The following is a 17,500-nucleotide window of genomic DNA, read 5'->3' as shown; positions in this document are numbered from 1 at the left end:
CGTCACGCTCACTGAAATCTTATAAAGGCTTATAAGGGTTTCAAATGACATATAAAATTTCTAAAGGCGTATAAACATTTATAAAGACTTATACAGCTTTCTAAAGGTGCATAAAACACTTATAAAGTCTTATACAGACAGTCCTCTCACCCTGCAGACTGGCAGAGTCGGGGTCCTGGCCGTTGTCGAAGAGGGGGCAGTAGTCTCCGTAGAAGTCGGCGTAGAGCCCCCCCTCGTCCCCACGGACGGAGCCCAGGGAGGAGGAGGACCGCAGGGAGCCCTGGCTCTGGCTGAGCTGGGAGCACATCACCAGGTTACTGAGCTCCACCTCCGGCCTCACCACGCCCCCTGCTGGCTGCCCCTCACACTGCAGCCCCGCCGGGCAGGACGGGGGCTTGCCCACCGAGGACCCGGGGGAGTCCTTCATGTCTGCAGGGGTGGGGAGGGGGGGGGGTGGGATTACCACCGGGGAGCACATGATCACAAGCACTGGGTCAAAAGCACAGACTTCAGAGAAGCCTCTGGCCAAACACGAGATGCTTCCTGTCTCTGAGAGGCATGGAGTGAGTGGCAGTGTGAGTGACTGCAAGCTTTTTAACTCCTCTCACCCCCATCAGTCTTACAGTCAGGCTGATAAAACCACATCCTAACCACCCTGCTGTTAAGATGTGTTAGGTTGTGTAGGGGTGTGTTGGGGTATGTTGGGTTGTTAGAGCTTGTTGGGCTGTATTGGGCTGTGTTGGGTTGTTAGAGCATGCTAAGTTGTGTTGGGTTGTAAGAGCGTGTTGGGGTGTGTGGGGATGCCATCCCGCCTTACCAGCATCGCTGTTCTCCAGAGATTGGTCCTCCTCGGACACTTTGAGGAAGACCTCCTCCAGAGTGGTGTCCATCACCCCGAAGCTGGTGAGAGCCAGGCTGTCCAGACTCTGCTCCAGGGCCTGAGACAGACATACGCCACTGAGTGACCACACTGACAACAGCGTCTGAACCATTCTGACGTCAAGGGAGACCACAGAACTCATAATGATGGAAGTGATCATGTCCAAATGGGAATGACACAAAGACCTGGTACTCTCACCTACATCACCTCAACCTCCCCCTCTCTCTGTCTGCCCTTACCCCCTTCCCATAATCCCCCTCTGTCTGCCCTTCCCCCCTTCCCATAATCCCCCTCTGTCTGCCCTTACCCCCTTCCCATAATCCCCCTCTCTGTCTGCCCTTACCCCCTTCCCATAATCCCCCTCTCTGTCGCAACCTCAGTGTTTCCTTCTCCCTCCCAGCCTCTGACCAACCCCAGCGTTGCCCTCTCTCCCTACCCCCCATCAACACCCAAACCGTGGCCAACCCATCTCTCCGCCCCACAACTGTGTGTACCTGGAAGAGCCTCTCGAAGCAGCCCTTCTTCACCGCCTCGGAGGGCAGGATGTAGGACAACTCCGTGTTGGAGTCGGACACCAGCATGCAGGACGCCACAAACTGCCGGATGAACTGCGTGACGTGGGCCTCGGAGCAGGGAGACAGAGAAGAGGGGGGCGCAGAGGAGGGAGAGAGGGCGGAGGTGGGGCAGCTGCCCGGGTCTGCTGTTCACACAGAGACAGAGCGAGAGAAAGAGGACTGACTTTTAAAAGCTCCTTAACGTTTATTAAAAAGAGCATGTCTTTCAAAGAAGAGTAAAAATGAAAAAGGCACGAAAAAAGAAAAAGCACAACTGAAAAAACAAAACAACAAAGCACAATAATATGAGGTTTTCAGTCTCATTATTTTGGCAAAGTGCCAATCGTGACACATGTATGTTTAAAGTCATGCAAATTATTTGCTATTTACTGCAAGAGGAGAGAGATGGAGTGAGACAGAGGGAGAGAAAGAGAAGGAGAGCAATACAGGGAGAGACAGAAGGAGAGAGAGGAGTGAGAGAGTATAAGGAACAGGAAGAGAGGAATCGCAGGTGAGGTGGAGGATGGAAAAACACACTGCTCAAGGTACGAGACAAAGTGACGTGATGAGACGTCATCGTAACTGTGACTGCGACCGTGAGGGACAGAGAAGGATGAGGCGGAGCGGTCGGCCGCACTGACCGGCGCCCTGGGAGTCACTCTGCTTTTTGACGAGCGTCAGCTTGTAGCCGTCTCCGTAGGTGGACTTGAGGAAGAGCGGTGAGCCGCAGCACTTGAGCTTGCCGTGGGAGATGATGGCGATGCGGTCGCCCAGCAGGTCAGCCTCGTCCATGTGGTGCGTGGACAGCAGGATAGTGCGACCTGGAGAGAGAGGGAGAGGGACGGAGAGAGGATGGGAGAGAGAGAGAGAGAGACGGAGAGAGAGAGAGAGGGAGAGAGGGAGGGAGGGGGGGGAGAGGGAGAGAGAGACATAGGGAGGGAGAGAGAGTGAGGGAGGGAGAGAGAGGGGGAGGGAGAGAGAGGGAGAGAGAGAGAGAGAAGGAGAGAGAGAGAGAGAGATAGGGAGGGAGAGAGAGAGAGAGAGAGCGAGGGAGGGAGAGAGAGGGGGAGGGAGAGAGAGGGAGAGAGAGAGAGAGAAGGAGAGAGAGGGACAGAATAAGAGAGAGAGAAAGAGGTACAGAGAGATACAAAAGGGGGGAGTGGGGAGGGATAGAAAGATCCACAGTGAAGGGAGAGTAAGAGAGTGGAGGGATGGGGGGATGAGAGACAGAGGGTGAGAAGGAGAGAAAGTGAGAGAAAGAGAGAGGTATGTGAGGCGAGACAGCATGAGAGAGCGATGGAGGGAGAAGGACAAAGGGAGACACAGATGCAGAGGACAGAGACTGTGCTGCATTACAGGGAGGTCCACAGGGAGCTCTCCCCCAAGATCATTCTAAAAACAAAATATCACAACAGATTTGGGGATGACGCATAGCGTTTATCTTCATTATTAATGCCTCTCGGTAGCGTAAAGACCGGCGCACGTCAGGATCAAATCCAATAAAAAAGGACAAAAGAGAGAGAGGGGCGTTCTGTCCTTCCCCCCATCGGCACACTGTGTGCCGGCACCGGCCGTCCCGGCAGAACCGGCCGGCAGCTGACTGTTCCGAATGCCCCCACTGCAGCCCCTCCCCGCCTCACCTTGCTTGTATTTGAGGATGAGGTCCCAGATGGCCCGGCGGGCGTAGGGGTCGACGCCGGCGGTGGGCTCGTCCAGGATGACGGCACGGGACCCCCCGACGAAGGCGATGGCCACCGAGAGCTTCCTCTTCATGCCCCCTGACAGCGTCTGCACCAGGCAGTGCCGCTTGTTGGACAGCTCCAGGTCCACGATCATCCTGAGGACACGGAAAGCGCACACGCTCACAGCACGGCCGGTCCACGCGCAGAGACAGCGGCCTCCCGCTTTCAGCTCGGGAGCTCAGGTACCTGCACCCAGTCCTGCTCCACTCCACCGCTCACTCACATTTAAGGCTCGTTCACACAGTGTGGATCCACATCAATGTGCCTCAATCCACATCAGACCTTATCCACTATGTATGGGGTCCTTCATGGACTTGGACCTCAGTGCAATTCAGGATCAGAGTGAATATAAGCCCAGTAATACTCTGTGCTCAGAAAGAGCTGATCTACTCATAATTCCTCACAGCTGCATAAAAACAGAAGCTCCGGGAGAGGAGCTTTTAGCTGCTCTGCACTCTGGCCAGACCCATACCAGAAGCAGAGCTGCAACCACTGCTTATAAATATGGACTGAAACCTTACCTACTTTCGCTGCTTCTCACAGCTGCACTTCAATCTGCTACACATTTTTATGAATTTATGTTTTTGTGAAGCACCTTGAGCTGCTTTCATGAAGAGCGCCGTATAAAATCACGTGAAATCACACTGCGTCGTGTTGCACTGTGTCAGCCGTGTGGGTCCAGTCTGCCTGAATCAGCACGGGACGAGGCAGTACTGACACACGCGGCCCTGACGTCCGGTGCACCTGTGCGTGGCCGTGGATGTGGGCCGCTGTTTTGTGCGCAGCGGCTTTGCCGTTTGGTGGTGTATGGTGCGCATACGCAGTTCGGCGGTACCTACTTGTCCATCTCCTTGCGGATGTCCTCCTCGGCCATCCCTTTGAGCCGGGAGTAGAACCACAGGTGCTCCTCCACACTCAGCTTGTCGAACAGGACGTTGTGCTGCGGACACATCCCCAGGTTCTGGCGGATCCGCTCCATCTCCGTCCGGATGTCGTGCCCGTATATGGTGGCGGAGCCGGAGGTGGGCGGGAACAAGCCGGTCAGGATGGACCTGGGTAGAGAAGGAGGGGAGTCAGGATTGAATTGATTTATGACTGTTTAGGATTATCATTAAAAAATTAGCATTTTGTTAATGGATTCGGTGAAACAACATATGTACACACAGACACAGACATACAGACATACACAGACATACAGACACACACAAACATACTGACAAACTTTGACACACTTCACACAGATGCACTCATAGAGACTCATACACACACATACACGCATACACACACACACACACGCGCGCGCACACACGTACGTGCACACACGCACGTGCACACACACACACGTGCGCACACACACACGGGCGCACACACACACGGGCGCACACACACACACACGCGCACACACACGCGCACACACACGCGCACACACGTCGCTGTCTCTCACATGGTGGTGGTCTTGCCAGCGCCGTTGTGTCCCAGGAAGGAGAGCACCTGGTTCTCATGCAGGTTCAGGCTCAGCTTGTTGAGGGCCAGCTTGCTGCCTGTCTTATACACCTTAGTCAGTTTGTCTATGCACACCACCAGAGGCAGGTGACTGGGCTCCTCTTCAATACCTCGAGTCTCCTCTGGGGGGAGACAGAGAGAAAGAGAAGCCACACCATCAGACATCCACGCGTACTTGCACTCCACAAAACCCCAGCCTTTTTATGGAACAGTATACATGGGCTGTATACATGTCCAAACTGTAGATCCCACTAAAAGCCTATACTGGGAATAACCTATGACTGTGACAAGGCTTACAGTCTCAAAGGCTACTTTGGCTAGGTTAACAAATAAAAAAACCACTCCCTAAAATTGCCATTCAACTTTCCCAACTACACAGTCACACAGATCTGTTCCATTTCTCGTAAGGTAAAAATTGTCTTGTGCTCATGGACCTTGTGTTGATAGTGTTTGCTCGTATGTAATACTGGCCTCAGCACACAGTGTAAAAAATACCACATCATCAACACATTTTGATGAACAAACATTCAATGTAAGATGTGCTCACAGAGGAGGGTCACTGTAAGAAGGTGTCCAAGGACCCACAGTGTTGAAGCTTTCTAAGAGACGGATTTTAATCAGTGAACAGATACCAGGGTCAGAAGGTGATTCAAGCTGTCATCCAATCAATGACTCCCAACAAGTCACTTATCTCAGAGCAGGAGTGAAGACCAGAAACTCGCAGTTCTGGTGGGGACACCACGGCGATAAACCGTGATGGCAGAAGTGCAGACCCCGGCTGGTGTGTGACCGGATGACAGACAGGTGGCACTCACCTGATCGCCGGTGCTCCATGGCACAGGCCTGGTCCTCCTCCATCACACTGAGCCTGGCTCCTCCTCCCCAAGGCCACTCCCACGTCTCCACCCGCCCACTGCCCAGCCAATAGGATTTCTGCAAGGGGAAGTACCAAGGCCGGGGCAGACCATACATTCCTGTTGGGGGGCAAGAAACAAACAGTGTTAGTGACTGCAAGCCTTTTAAATCTGTGGTTATACATTACAGTCTTTTCAATTTCTATTTCTAATTTCCCACAGGGACCCAGGGGAAAACAAACTGTCTTAACATGGAAATACAAAAAAGTCAAGCAATTCATCAATACTGAAGGGAAAAAATGTAATGAAAAACAGGAGCAAACCAGAGTACGAGATTGAAAGTATTGATTGACTAAAAGCATCGATTCACCAGGACAAAAGGGTGGTATACGAGACAGCATTTGGGTTTGGCTGTTTGGAGCTGGCACCGTGAGTTGGGACAGCAGGAATCAGGTGTGTGACGCTGCTTACCTGGGTGCACTGCCTCAATGTACCAGGTGAGCACTCCGTACACACTGGCATCGATGATCAGCATCACCATAGACAGCAGCAGATTGAAATCATCGCCCTCTACTGGCGACTGGTTGATAGTGCGCCACTGGATGCCCACTCCAGCGACCTCATAGAGGGCAAAGTACTTAGAACCGAGACCAAAGGCAGTGGTGGACATCAGGGACTGAAAGGGAGAAAAGGAGAGGGAGGGGAGCCCATTTTGGTCACATTACATCTCCGTTTTACACGTAGCATACACTCTTATCCAAAAAGACTTACATTGGTTACAATTTTACAATGTTATCCATGATACAGCTTGATATTTACTGAGGCAATGGCGGGTTAAGCACCTTGCCCAATTGTACACAGCAGCAGTGCCCCAGTGGGGAACTGAAGCAGCAATCTTTCAGTAACGAGCTCCTTACCACTATGCTACACTGCCGCAAGGTTAAAACACAGATTAAAACATGACTGCAGGAGCAGAAACATGGAATCCATCCCAATAACAAACAAACACAAATAAACAAAACATACATGTGTCAGCATGCACAGAGAAACACGCACATAAACACACGCACACTCTCACACAAACACACACAACATGTCACACACCTTGTATGGAGCCCAAAAATGGGGGGAAGCTATAATGTGCAACCAGTGACTCATAAATTTGAACCAATCAAGGTGTTGTGCTATGAAGAACAACTCCATACGAGTCAGCGATCAAGAGTTCACGACATCCCATTGCTACTAAACATGCACTCCCTCCAACACACACAGTGCATGAGTAAGCTCATACAAACACAGCCAAGCGTGATGTGTCTGGGTGTGGCTGAGGGAGAGGGCGTGGCTTACCGCGATGCACTTCTCGAAGGCGGTGATCTTGTCGTGGGCCACCTCCTCCCGGATGGCCACATACATGTAGGGCACATAACTGAGGAAGTAGATGATCCCGCCACAGGCTGACGCCAGCTTGGCCTTGGAGTAGATCACAGACACCAGGAAGCTACAAGGGAAACAAGGGGAGAAGACGAGACTGAGATGGTACCTATCGGAGTCCCACAGCCTGAGAGACAATGGGCAGGAAGCATCTGCACAGTAACTGTATAAATTTAAACAAACATATGTATGTGTGTTTCTGTTTGTGTGTATGTGTGTGTGCGTATTTTTTGGTCCATTGTCATTTTTTTGCATATTTATCTGAAAATTGCTTTGGCAACACTGTACATCTTCGCGGTCATGCCAATAAAGCTTGTCTGAAATTGAATTTTGGTACCAAGAAGCACAGTGGCAAACACACTGACTGTGTCAACACCGGCAGGGTGTTAAACCCCAGTCTGTGCGCGGGGATCTGACAGAGAAAGATACGGACTGTGACATGAGGTGACAATATAAAGGTCCCTGCAATCAAATCGGCTTCACTGTCTGTCGGTTCCTCTGCTCCAAAGTCAGTTTTAAAATGTCACAGCGGCTCATAATTCTGGAGAAACGTGACATTTCAGCTCCCAGTGGCTGAAAGAAATGGTCCTAGTTCTTTGTCACACACAGGTCTACACCAATACTGCATTGTTTTTTACTTCTCATCATAATATTACTGCAAATCAAAGAATAAATAACTTGTTCACTTACTACATGTACATATGCTCACTAGCTAGGTTAATTGTGGGCAGCTGGACAGCTAACTAGTCAGTTATACAGCGGTAGCAAACTACCTGTAGGGCTCCATGTCTGCTGGTATACTACAGTGACTTTACAGCTTCTCCTTAACATAAGAAGCTAACAAATCCTACTTCATGTCCCAGGGCATTAGTCGCTCCCCACATTTGTCATTATTTGGCAGGAGGTACGCCTGGAACCGGTAATATGGTGTAAGTAGTCACATGTGAGGCAAGCCAGGAGTGGGGCAAGACTGATAGCCCCAGAATGTCTGGTCGCCATGGCGGCTGGGTCAGGAGAAGGGCGATGTTACCAGAACATGATGGTGGCGATGGCGTAGACGGTGAGGAAGAGCCAGATGATGAAGGGGTCGCTGTGCAGCAGCACCTTGCCGTATTTGAGGATGGCGGTCAGCGCGGTCACCGAGATAGACAGCTGGACGAAGCCCGTGATGAACCAGGCCACCCAGTGGACCACGTTGTTCAGACCCATCATCTTCATCACCTGAGAGAGGGGTGTCCCCGGGACACAGAAAATATATATATGGCAAATACCAAGGACTGAATGTATATTTCGTCTGAGAAAACGAATACCTTACAACTGAATACCTTACACCTGAGCACAGCTGAATACAGCCATCAGACATCAGCAATGCCTTGCTATGGACACACAGACACACACACACACAAAACTTACCAGCACATAAAACAACACACAAATATACACTATGCCACACCCACAGACAAAACCACGCACACACACACACACACACACACACACACACACACACACACACACACACACACACACACACACACACACACAGCCCTAAGTCTGACCTCTTTTAGGCGGTGCTCCTTCTCCGCCACTATGTGCTGGATCATCATGGCCACCGAGTAGACCCAGGAGATCACCATGCAGAGAGGCATCATGTGCTCGATCACAAACAGGAAGCTGGAGAGGGGGCACAAACAGAATGTTACCACAGACAATGGAAAGTCAAGAGGCACAAATAGGTATACTTCATATTCAAAGGTCCCTCCTTCCTCTGCTGAACCTACAGTTCCATCAGTGGAACACCACTGGTTAAACAACATAAACAGCTACAGGAACTCCTTATCTGAAACAGGAAGGAATATGTTCTCAATAGTGGTAGATGGTCTCTGGTATTACCCTGGGACCAGAGCAGTAGACAAGAGAGAGGAGGACAGAATAAAAGAGAGACTCCTACAATGTGCAGAAATTTTAGCCCTGGCGAGGAAGAAAACAGTGGATAAAGAGACCAAGAATGACAGCAAATAAAAAAAAGTCTTAGTTTGCAAAAAAGCGTAAAGGGACTGTGGAGAGCCCAATAGAGAGATAATAAGACAGGAAGACAGGTGTTGGAAGATTAAAAGATAAAGACAGAGACAGAGAAATGCTCAGAGTCAGACAGATGGTAAGAACGATAGAGAGACAGAGTTATAGAATAACAGAGAGAAAAAGAGAGAGGTCAGGACTTACTCGTCTCGGGTGTAGCAGGGGTATGGAAACATCTGGACATAGTTGCCAGGCTCCACAACATCATGTCCCACAAAGGTGTTGATGATGGCCCTCTCTATCATATCTGTGGAAACAAAACAATGTCATTCATTCATTCATTTATTCATTCATTCATTCATTCTCTTATTCACTCAGTCAAATGACTCCCAGTACCAGAACTTCAGCTTCACAGCCAGGGGTGTAAGCTGTCACATACTGATTTGTGGCAGCGGGTTTCTACATTACTGGGGTCGCCCCCCCATTTTGGACCAGTCTTTAGAGAAAGGTACTTGATCGCATATTTTAATTAGTGTTCCGCTGTAACGCAGCAGCAGTGAAAAGTATTTCATAAGGCTCAAATGTGAAGGCTGGCACAGCACGGCCCTTCTTTGCCTCTCTGAGTTTAACAAGCTCTTATTCACGCGGAGTGCTTACCCTACAGTTTGTGTTGGCACCCACACAAGAACACGGTCCTTTCCAAGAGAAGCACTCAGGGTACGGTCCAGGGCAAGCCCTGCTCATCTTTTTAAAAACACCACCAAAATAGGCCTCTGTCACAATGCGCAATACGAGTTATTTAGTGCTAAACTCCTTCCTGCTATATGCTATGGCAGTTGCTGCCGGAATGCTTTTAACTTGTTTGTGTCTGTATTTATGTGTGTGTGTGTGTATATGAGGATATGTGTGTGTATGTGAGAATATGTGTGTGTATACATGTGAGTGTTTGTGTGTGTATATGTGTATGTGTGTCTGTGTGTGTGTGTATGTATGTATATGTGTATATGTGCGTATATGTGTTTGTGTGTGTGTGTGTGTGCGTATACTGAAATGACAAGACAAGTCCAGTCCGTCTCTCACAGGAAGACTCAAGGTCTGACTATCTCCTATTCAGGTCAGTGAAGAAGAGCATCAGAAGTAGTCGATGTCAAAGGAAGAAAACACCTCCAGTGTACCTAAATGCATCAATTCTATTTTATAATGCTTCTGATACCAGCCTGTGGCCGTGATGTCTGCATGCAGTTTGGCCTTTTACTCAGCTGGCAAAGCACTTCATTCTGAAATTCTGAATCCCACCACACAAGCCCCTAAGGTTTGAATTCCTGCTGAGAATAATGCAGCTCTAAATTGGCACACAGAGCATGAATGTGCCTCACTTAAACCATCTGTTTCCTGTACGTTAAGTGTAGCTTCATAAGGCCTTAATAACATGCATATAATACCTTCAGCAAGGCATTACTCCATTATATAGCATTCATAAGCATCTGCAGAACTTTGACTGCTGTTACAGAGTGATATGACCCATTTTGTAATTTGAAATTCTGTAATTTGAATGCGTGCATGTTAAAAGTGTTAAAAATACGTTAAAAGTTTAAACACATTTTTATCCTTACAAACAGCTTATATGACAACTTGAAATGACAATTAAGTGCAAAGTGTGACCATGCTCTGTACTGACTCTCTGTGTTCACCTGCAGGAGGCTGTGATTTGGATCAGTGGTTGCATACACAGCGATCGCAGTGCAGAGGTGTGTCTCCAGAGTCACAGTGTTTGAAGGCACTTGCCTACCTTGGATCCACACGAAGCCATACAGGAAGTAAAACTTTCCCCCGGTGTTGGGCCCGGGACGCCAGTAAGCCCGGCGGATCTCGTTGGTCTTTTCGGTGAAGCTGGAGTTCTGGCGGATCTTGTAAAGGACATGGGCGGGCAGGGAGCCATCCTTGTTGGTCTGGAAAATCACACCTGTTGGGGGGGGGGGGGGGGGGTGTAATGAGTTCCTCATTCAACTTAACCTTGTGCTACAAAAGATACTCTATTTACTGAAGAGAAACTCAGCTCCACTGTGTCCACACCGAAAATTCTCGTTGTCATAGTTCAAGAAGTGACCTATTTTGATGCCTCTTCGTAAAAAGGCGGGGTTTCAGATAGAACATCCATAGCTGGCACCTGATGCCCCCATTACAAACTGGATCTCGGAAATGCAGAGGTGATTGCCTGTTCAGTAAATTGAGTATCTGTGGCGGTCCCGTTTTCTGTCGTGACAGACATACCACTGCCACAGCACTAGATGGCAGTGTAATTCCAGATGGAAGTGGTGTGTGCTGATGTAGCCTGGGAGTAAAAAGGCATATCAGCTGAAGTGGTTCAGTAAGATGCCCTGCTGTATCAAAGGGTAATGTGTTAAAGTGTAAGCTCTGTTTTGCTATGGCTAAGGGCATATGATAATCTAATAAAAGTAAAGTAATTAAGGTGTAGGATCATTACTCACTGGCAAACACAGACACGTTGTCCTGGTAGGCCTGGTTCAGAGTGTAGTTGACAATGCTCTCCTCATCAGGGAAGCCTTTGAAGATGTCCACGCTGACCTGAGATGGCCACAAAAAAGAGAGGCAGGCAGAAAACAACAGGTTTTACCACACCTCCCGACTGGAGTTCTCCGGGCATCTTACAGATGAATACATTTCCCAGCAGGCCTTGAGTCACGTAGTCTGACCTTTGACATGAAGTGCGTCCAGCCGCAGGCGGCATTGTCGATGGTGTCCAGCTGCTCCAGCAGGGTGGTGGCGTTGGGCAGGGTGAAGTTCCCTTCCAGCAGGCTGCGCATCAGCTCGCTGTCCGAGGCGTTCAGCAACTCAGGGTGTCTGCGCAGGTCAGAGGTCAACTGCGGGACAACCGACAAGCACGGCTAAACCGTCAATCACAGTCCAAGGCAATACATGACTTTTAACATTTATTTCATTAAACTCATATTTCAGCTTTGAAGATACACTCCGCTGCGTAACTATCTGTACAAAAACAGGACAGTAAGGCGCAACAGTGCTGTTCAGTCCTGCCACACCCAGTTTATTCAGGCATATCCAGCGCACTAGATAGCTCCAGCTATTAAAGCCCAGCTTCTCTGTGAAATCCAGTCAAGTTTCTGAAAACAAAAAAACGTTGCTTGTCAGAATGGATCCTGGGACTCCACAAGCTGACAGCCACAGATGAACACAAATCCACCTCTGACTGGTCGAGTATCAAGCTCCAGGTGAACCCCGGTCCACCTTCCAGGTGCATCCTGCAGAATCACAGCCTGGCCAATCCCAGCAGACCTCCTCTTGGCCCCGCCCCCTTACCTGCTGCAGCCAGGCCATGTGGTTGTGCAGCTTGCCCTCCTCCAGGAAGGCCCGGAGCTCGGCGGAAATGTTGAGCCACACGCGGGCGTAGTGTGTCACATTCCCCACAAACGCAAAGGTCTCGTTGGCCTGTAGGGGGCAGCAGAGACTGACATTACATTTTGACATTCAGCAGATGCTCTTTTCGACCTACATGGTGACTTATGAAGCACAGGTACAAAAGTGCATCTAATGGAGTGGTATGAAAGATGGTAACTACAGGACCTGAGTGACAGGAGCATGTTCTCCTGGCTTGGCTGAGGACCTGTTTCTTTAGGTCTGGGGTCTAAACACACGCACAGTTCAAAACCAGCAGCACTGGTCCTACTGGAGTTCTACCTCCCTGACCATACCTCACACTGACCATTCAGGACCTCCCTGTTCCTAAGTCTCACTGACCTCTACCTGACCACTCTCAGCCAGTCAAAGGCTTGCCCTGAGTACTCCATACATTAACTGACCACTCCTCTCTGACCGTTCTCTACCGCGCTCTCTGACGGTTCCCAATGCTTCATTCCGACCTCCACTCCACCCCTTCCCTCCACACACTGTGATCAGACCAGCCCTTGCCGACAGACTGCCAATATGCAGCCGATGTGTCAGGCTGACCACATGTGGGGAATCAATAGGTAATTTTGCTCCTGTAGAGGGGTGGGCAGTGGGACAGGGGGCTGTCACCAGAGGATCTGATTAACTAATCAATTCACAGACTGACCGTACAAAAGATCTTGTCAACAGCTAACTGATACATGTGATTAGTAAGTCAGATACAAATAACTGTGGACATTGGTATGACAGCACTTAAAAACAGCCCCTCTCTCCTCTTTGTGTCATTGGCTCTGTCCCATGGGCTCTATCCTGAGAACATAATAATATAATTAATATACAAAAGTAAGTATGATTAATGAGACTAATTACAGTTGCATTGTATATCTGTGTAGTGTTTTCATTAAGGAAGAACAGTTGGACAACTACACATTACAAAGGAAGAGCTTTTCAAAGTGATTCGAAATACATGCTGTACTGCTAACTGTGTGTGTGTGTGTGTGTGTGTCTGTCTGTCTATGACAGAGACAATGCATTCAGAAAAAAAAACACTTGCCTTCTGGATAACCTTGTCAACATCTGTGCCAATGGGAGAGTAGAGGATCTTGGGATTTGTAGTCATCAGGTGCACCAGAAGGCCGAGGTTGCGCTGTTCCTTGCTGGTGAAGCCCAGAGAGCTCATGTTACCTTGCTTTAGAGCCTCTGGCTCAATAATTCTGCAAGCAGAAAGGAAAAAGTACCATAGAGAGAGCCAGAGACCAGCAGAGTGATATACATACTCACTCCAATCAAACACACCTGTGCACACACGCACTAACCAACACCATCCTTCAGAATAAGTGTTAAACAAATGTTCTAACTGGCTGTGCTTTATTAAAGATCCCTTAGCACTAAGGGCAGAGAATACAGGTGCTTCCTGGTGTCCTGGCCAAATTCCCAATCTTGCTATCTCAATCTGGTAATCTAATCATGCTGCAGTTAAACTGATAAATAAATCCTTACCACTCCAACCCAGCGAGTTCAGCGGGTGTTCAGTAGCAGAACACCTGCTTCCCCACGTGTGAGCTCACACACGCACACACGCACGCACACACGCATAGACCTGCACACACGCACACAGGTGCGAATGGTGCTACATTAGTGCATGACAACATATTTCCTATTTGCTTTGCAGATGGCCTTGTGCAGGATGACGTAAGTAGCTCACACTGTCACATTTTATGCATTTATACAGCAGAAAGTCTATTCAAGCAATGCAAGAAATGCAAGTTAAGCACTCCAGCTGCACTGTACCGGCAGCCTCAACCTGAGTGTCACCCTGCAGCCGTTAGGTTAGAAAAAAAAGTCAACGGCTGCAGTTCAGCACTAACGGTACCTACAGTAACTGCAGGAACACAGGTCATCCTCACCTGTTGTTTCCACACAGAATGGGCTGCAGCCCCGCCCACAGCTGCACAAAGGCGGAGAACTGCGAACGGGGGTTCTCTCCCTCGGCTTCGCCCCGCACCCCCCCGTCCCCCTCCCCGCCGGGCGTGTCTGTGGTGTTGGGGCCCCAGGTGGTGGCGTTGGGGCTCCAGGCGGTGGCGTTGGCGGGGGGTGTGGCCTGGTGGCCAGAGCACGCCCCTTTGGGCAGCAGTCTGGCCAATCCCGAGAGGAGGTCCACGTCCCGCAGAAGCCGCTCCACATCGGCCAGGTCCTTCAGCAGGGCCCCCAGGTGAGACTGCGAGGGCAGGCCCGAGATATTGGCCTGCTCCAGACGCAGCTGCAGGGAGGGGAGGGGAGGAGAGGTGAAGGGGACACACGGGTGTGGGGGGTGGGGGGGGGTCACATGGAGGGGAGGGGGGAGGGGACATAGAGTTATCTGTGTGATGTAACATGGTTTACTGTAACATGTCTTATGTAATGTGGTGTAACTTCCAATGTGTAACGTAATGTAATATGTAACATAGCATGTCTAATGTAACCTGGTGTAATGTAACACATCCAATGTAATGTAACACGACGTGTAATGTCTAATGTAGCACTGTATCTCTACCCATGCACACCCTGCCCTGGTGTGTCACATGTCCACGCTTTATCTCTGATGTGCTGCTTGCTATTCTGAGCCCTTGCTCCCACTACTCGTACTGTATGCATCCTGTCATGGAAACCGTGTAAGCCTCTCCAGATAAAAGCATCCATCACATAAATAAATAAATACATCCTGGCGTGAGACCTCTCTCTCTATGGGGTGCTTCAGCGATAATATTAATAAGAGTCGCAACAGTAATAACATCAACAACAACTATAAAAAATAATAATAATAGTAAGAGGCGTCTCAGTACCTTGTCAATGATGGTCTGTGTGTCTATCTGGTCCTTCAGCTCTCGGCTCATCTCGCTGAACCTCTCCTGCCTCTGACCCTCCCCTCCGCCGCATACAGTACTGCGATACGCCCTCAGCAGAGGTTGCTGCTTCTCCGGCACCTGCAAGATCTCGCTCAGCTCGGCGGCCCCGCCCTCCCCGCAGGTGAGCCCCTCCAGGACCCTGCCCGTCAGCACAGCGCCCTGGAGACACCGCGACAACCGCCAATCACCAGACGAAGGCGGGAACCTGGTTTAACTAGCCTGATACCGCTAGGGAGGAAGTCATGGGCAATGGGCTGAATTCAAACTATTAACAAAGTGTATCTAAAACAAGGGTAAAACCTTGATAAAGCAGAGGGATTATATAAAACTTATAAATATATAAAAATAAGAATAGCAAACAGTACAGAGACAGGAAAGCACTCAGACAGAGAGACAGACAGACAGATAAACAGAGAGACAGACAGAGAGACAGACAGACCTCCACCTCCTGCAGTCCCTGGGGATCGTAGCTCTTGTCTCCCCCTCCGGTGGCCAGGCCTAAAGCCTGGGACATGAGTTTGAGCAGAGCCTGCCGGTGGGCAGCCATGGCTGGGTCCTGCAGGGCTTTGTGGATCAGATCCCCACCCAGACTGCGCCAACTCCCCAGCAGCTTCTCCTGACAGCAGGGAGACTGCTGTTACTCTTCGAGAGGTCAAGCGTGGACCCTCTCAATTTAAACACCCACAAAGGTCCTTACAAATCGAGGTACTAATGCAGCAACAGGTTGCGGGAAGCACATTCACAATAGCTTTCAAACTTGTTACTCTTTCATTCATACTCACCACTCCAGAAATACTCTTCACATTTACTGCTGTGGGTGGAACCAGGCTGACTGGCTTACTTTTTACTCCAAGTGGTTTATCGTTTTTTGTTGTGCAGGCCTGTGTCAGGTCCCCTAGTGTCCCCTAGTGTCACCTCCTAAGACTCCTAAAGCCAGAAACGCCCAACAGCTGATGGCCAACTATCATCTTTATGACCGTGGTTTGTCCAACACAGTGTACAGTCACCCTTCACCAATGCCTATTGTTACCGAATCAACACACAGAATTGCAGTCAGCCACCAAAGACAGTAGGGTAACCCTGAGCCAATCAGAGTGCGGGAAGCATCCCCGCAAAAGAACGGAAAAAGACAACAACAACGACAAGGAGAGGGTTCACGTTCCGGCTCACCCGAGACACCTTTTACCTGCAGTTACCACGGTGACCTGGACAGATGAAAATGGGGACAAACTGATCAGCTCGGCCTGAAGAGTTTGTTCTTCGTGTGCAGACTCAGAACGTTATTTGTAAATAAGCTGTCAGCCATAATCTGGCCTGTGTGTTCCAGGGTGAGTTTATCAAAGATTTTCGGCTGATCCTGACTGTGGTGCGTGTGTGTGTGTGTGTGCGTGTGTGCGTGTGTGTGTGTGTGTGTGCGTGCGTGTGTGTGTGTGCGTGCGTGCGTGTGTGTGTGCGTGTGTGTGTGCGTGCGTGTGTGTGCGTGCGTGTGTGTGTGTGCTTGCCCCTGGGATATGCCTCTCTCAGGACTATGCACTGCACGCTTTTATTCAGTGAGATGCTTTTATTTCTGCACTTCAGCTGTACGGCCAAATGCATCAGCAGTGGACAGCAAACACGGTTCAGGCAGTCATCTCAATCTGGACTGACAGCACTCAGTATGACATCATGTGCCACTGCTTCGGCTGTGATGATGCAATGGGGGGGCAATCATGCTGTACCAGGATCAGCCAGCTTTGGCTCCAGCCCAGGTCAGTCTGGCTCCAGCTCTATAGTGTGAAAGGGGTATAATGGGCCAGCCTGGTTCTAACTCTACAGTGGAAAAGGTTTATAATGAGCCAGCCTGGTTCCAGCTCTACAGTGGGAAAGGGGTGCAATGAGCCAGCCCAGTTCCAGCTGTGCAGTTGAAAACCAGGTATAATGAGGCAGCCTGGTTCCAGTTCTACAGTGGGAAAAGGGCCTAATCAGCCAACCCGGTTATAGCTCCGTTGTGATAAAGGCGATTATCTGTGTTTTTTGGGGACTGATCTCACCTGCAGTGCCTTATCCCCAGAGCTTTGAGTGTCCCGCGTGCCTCTGACCCTCCCTTGGCCATCCCCTCCCGCTCCCGGATAAGAGCCGAAGATGAGGTTGTACACCTGCGGAGAAGGGGGGAGTGGGGTGGGCATTAAGATAACAATGTCAGCAGTGGGGTGTCGTGGTAAGGAGCAGGGCT

General features: G+C 49.9%; 1 protein-coding gene across 4 annotated transcripts in view; it reads right to left on the bottom strand.

The window, feature by feature from the left end:
• The window catches only part of abca2 (ATP-binding cassette, sub-family A (ABC1), member 2), a 69,883-nt gene that overhangs the window by 12,433 nt on the left and 39,950 nt on the right, over positions 1–17,500 (bottom strand). For 2 of the 4 annotated variants that reach the window (XM_036527552.1, XM_036527554.1), the window contains 22 exons: positions 17,319–17,423; positions 15,728–15,904; positions 15,226–15,447; positions 14,311–14,663; positions 13,458–13,617; positions 12,317–12,445; positions 11,695–11,862; positions 11,470–11,566; positions 10,770–10,943; positions 9,185–9,287; positions 8,521–8,635; positions 7,995–8,185; positions 6,881–7,031; positions 6,005–6,209; positions 5,495–5,653; positions 4,621–4,801; positions 4,016–4,228; positions 3,075–3,271; positions 2,076–2,255; positions 1,375–1,580; positions 818–938; positions 151–429 (listed from right to left, as the gene is read on the bottom strand). In XM_036527552.1, the coding sequence (XP_036383445.1) occupies positions 151–429; positions 818–938; positions 1,375–1,580; positions 2,076–2,255; positions 3,075–3,271; positions 4,016–4,228; positions 4,621–4,801; positions 5,495–5,653; positions 6,005–6,209; positions 6,881–7,031; positions 7,995–8,185; positions 8,521–8,635; positions 9,185–9,287; positions 10,770–10,943; positions 11,470–11,566; positions 11,695–11,862; positions 12,317–12,445; positions 13,458–13,617; positions 14,311–14,663; positions 15,226–15,447; positions 15,728–15,904; positions 17,319–17,423 (3,886 nt within the window). The remainder of the gene's footprint in view (positions 1–150; positions 430–817; positions 939–1,374; positions 1,581–2,075; positions 2,256–3,074; positions 3,272–4,015; positions 4,229–4,620; positions 4,802–5,494; positions 5,654–6,004; positions 6,210–6,880; positions 7,032–7,994; positions 8,186–8,520; positions 8,636–9,184; positions 9,288–10,769; positions 10,944–11,469; positions 11,567–11,694; positions 11,863–12,316; positions 12,446–13,457; positions 13,618–14,310; positions 14,664–15,225; positions 15,448–15,727; positions 15,905–17,318; positions 17,424–17,500) is intronic. The other 2 variants (XM_036527555.1, XM_036527556.1) reach the window with 2 other exon arrangements.

This window comes from Megalops cyprinoides, chromosome 4 (assembly GCF_013368585.1).
Source record: "Megalops cyprinoides isolate fMegCyp1 chromosome 4, fMegCyp1.pri, whole genome shotgun sequence".
Taxonomy (NCBI): Eukaryota; Metazoa; Chordata; class Actinopteri; order Elopiformes; family Megalopidae; genus Megalops; species Megalops cyprinoides.
Note: the sequence above shows the minus strand (reverse complement) of the source record. Positions and strands in the feature narration are given on the sequence as shown.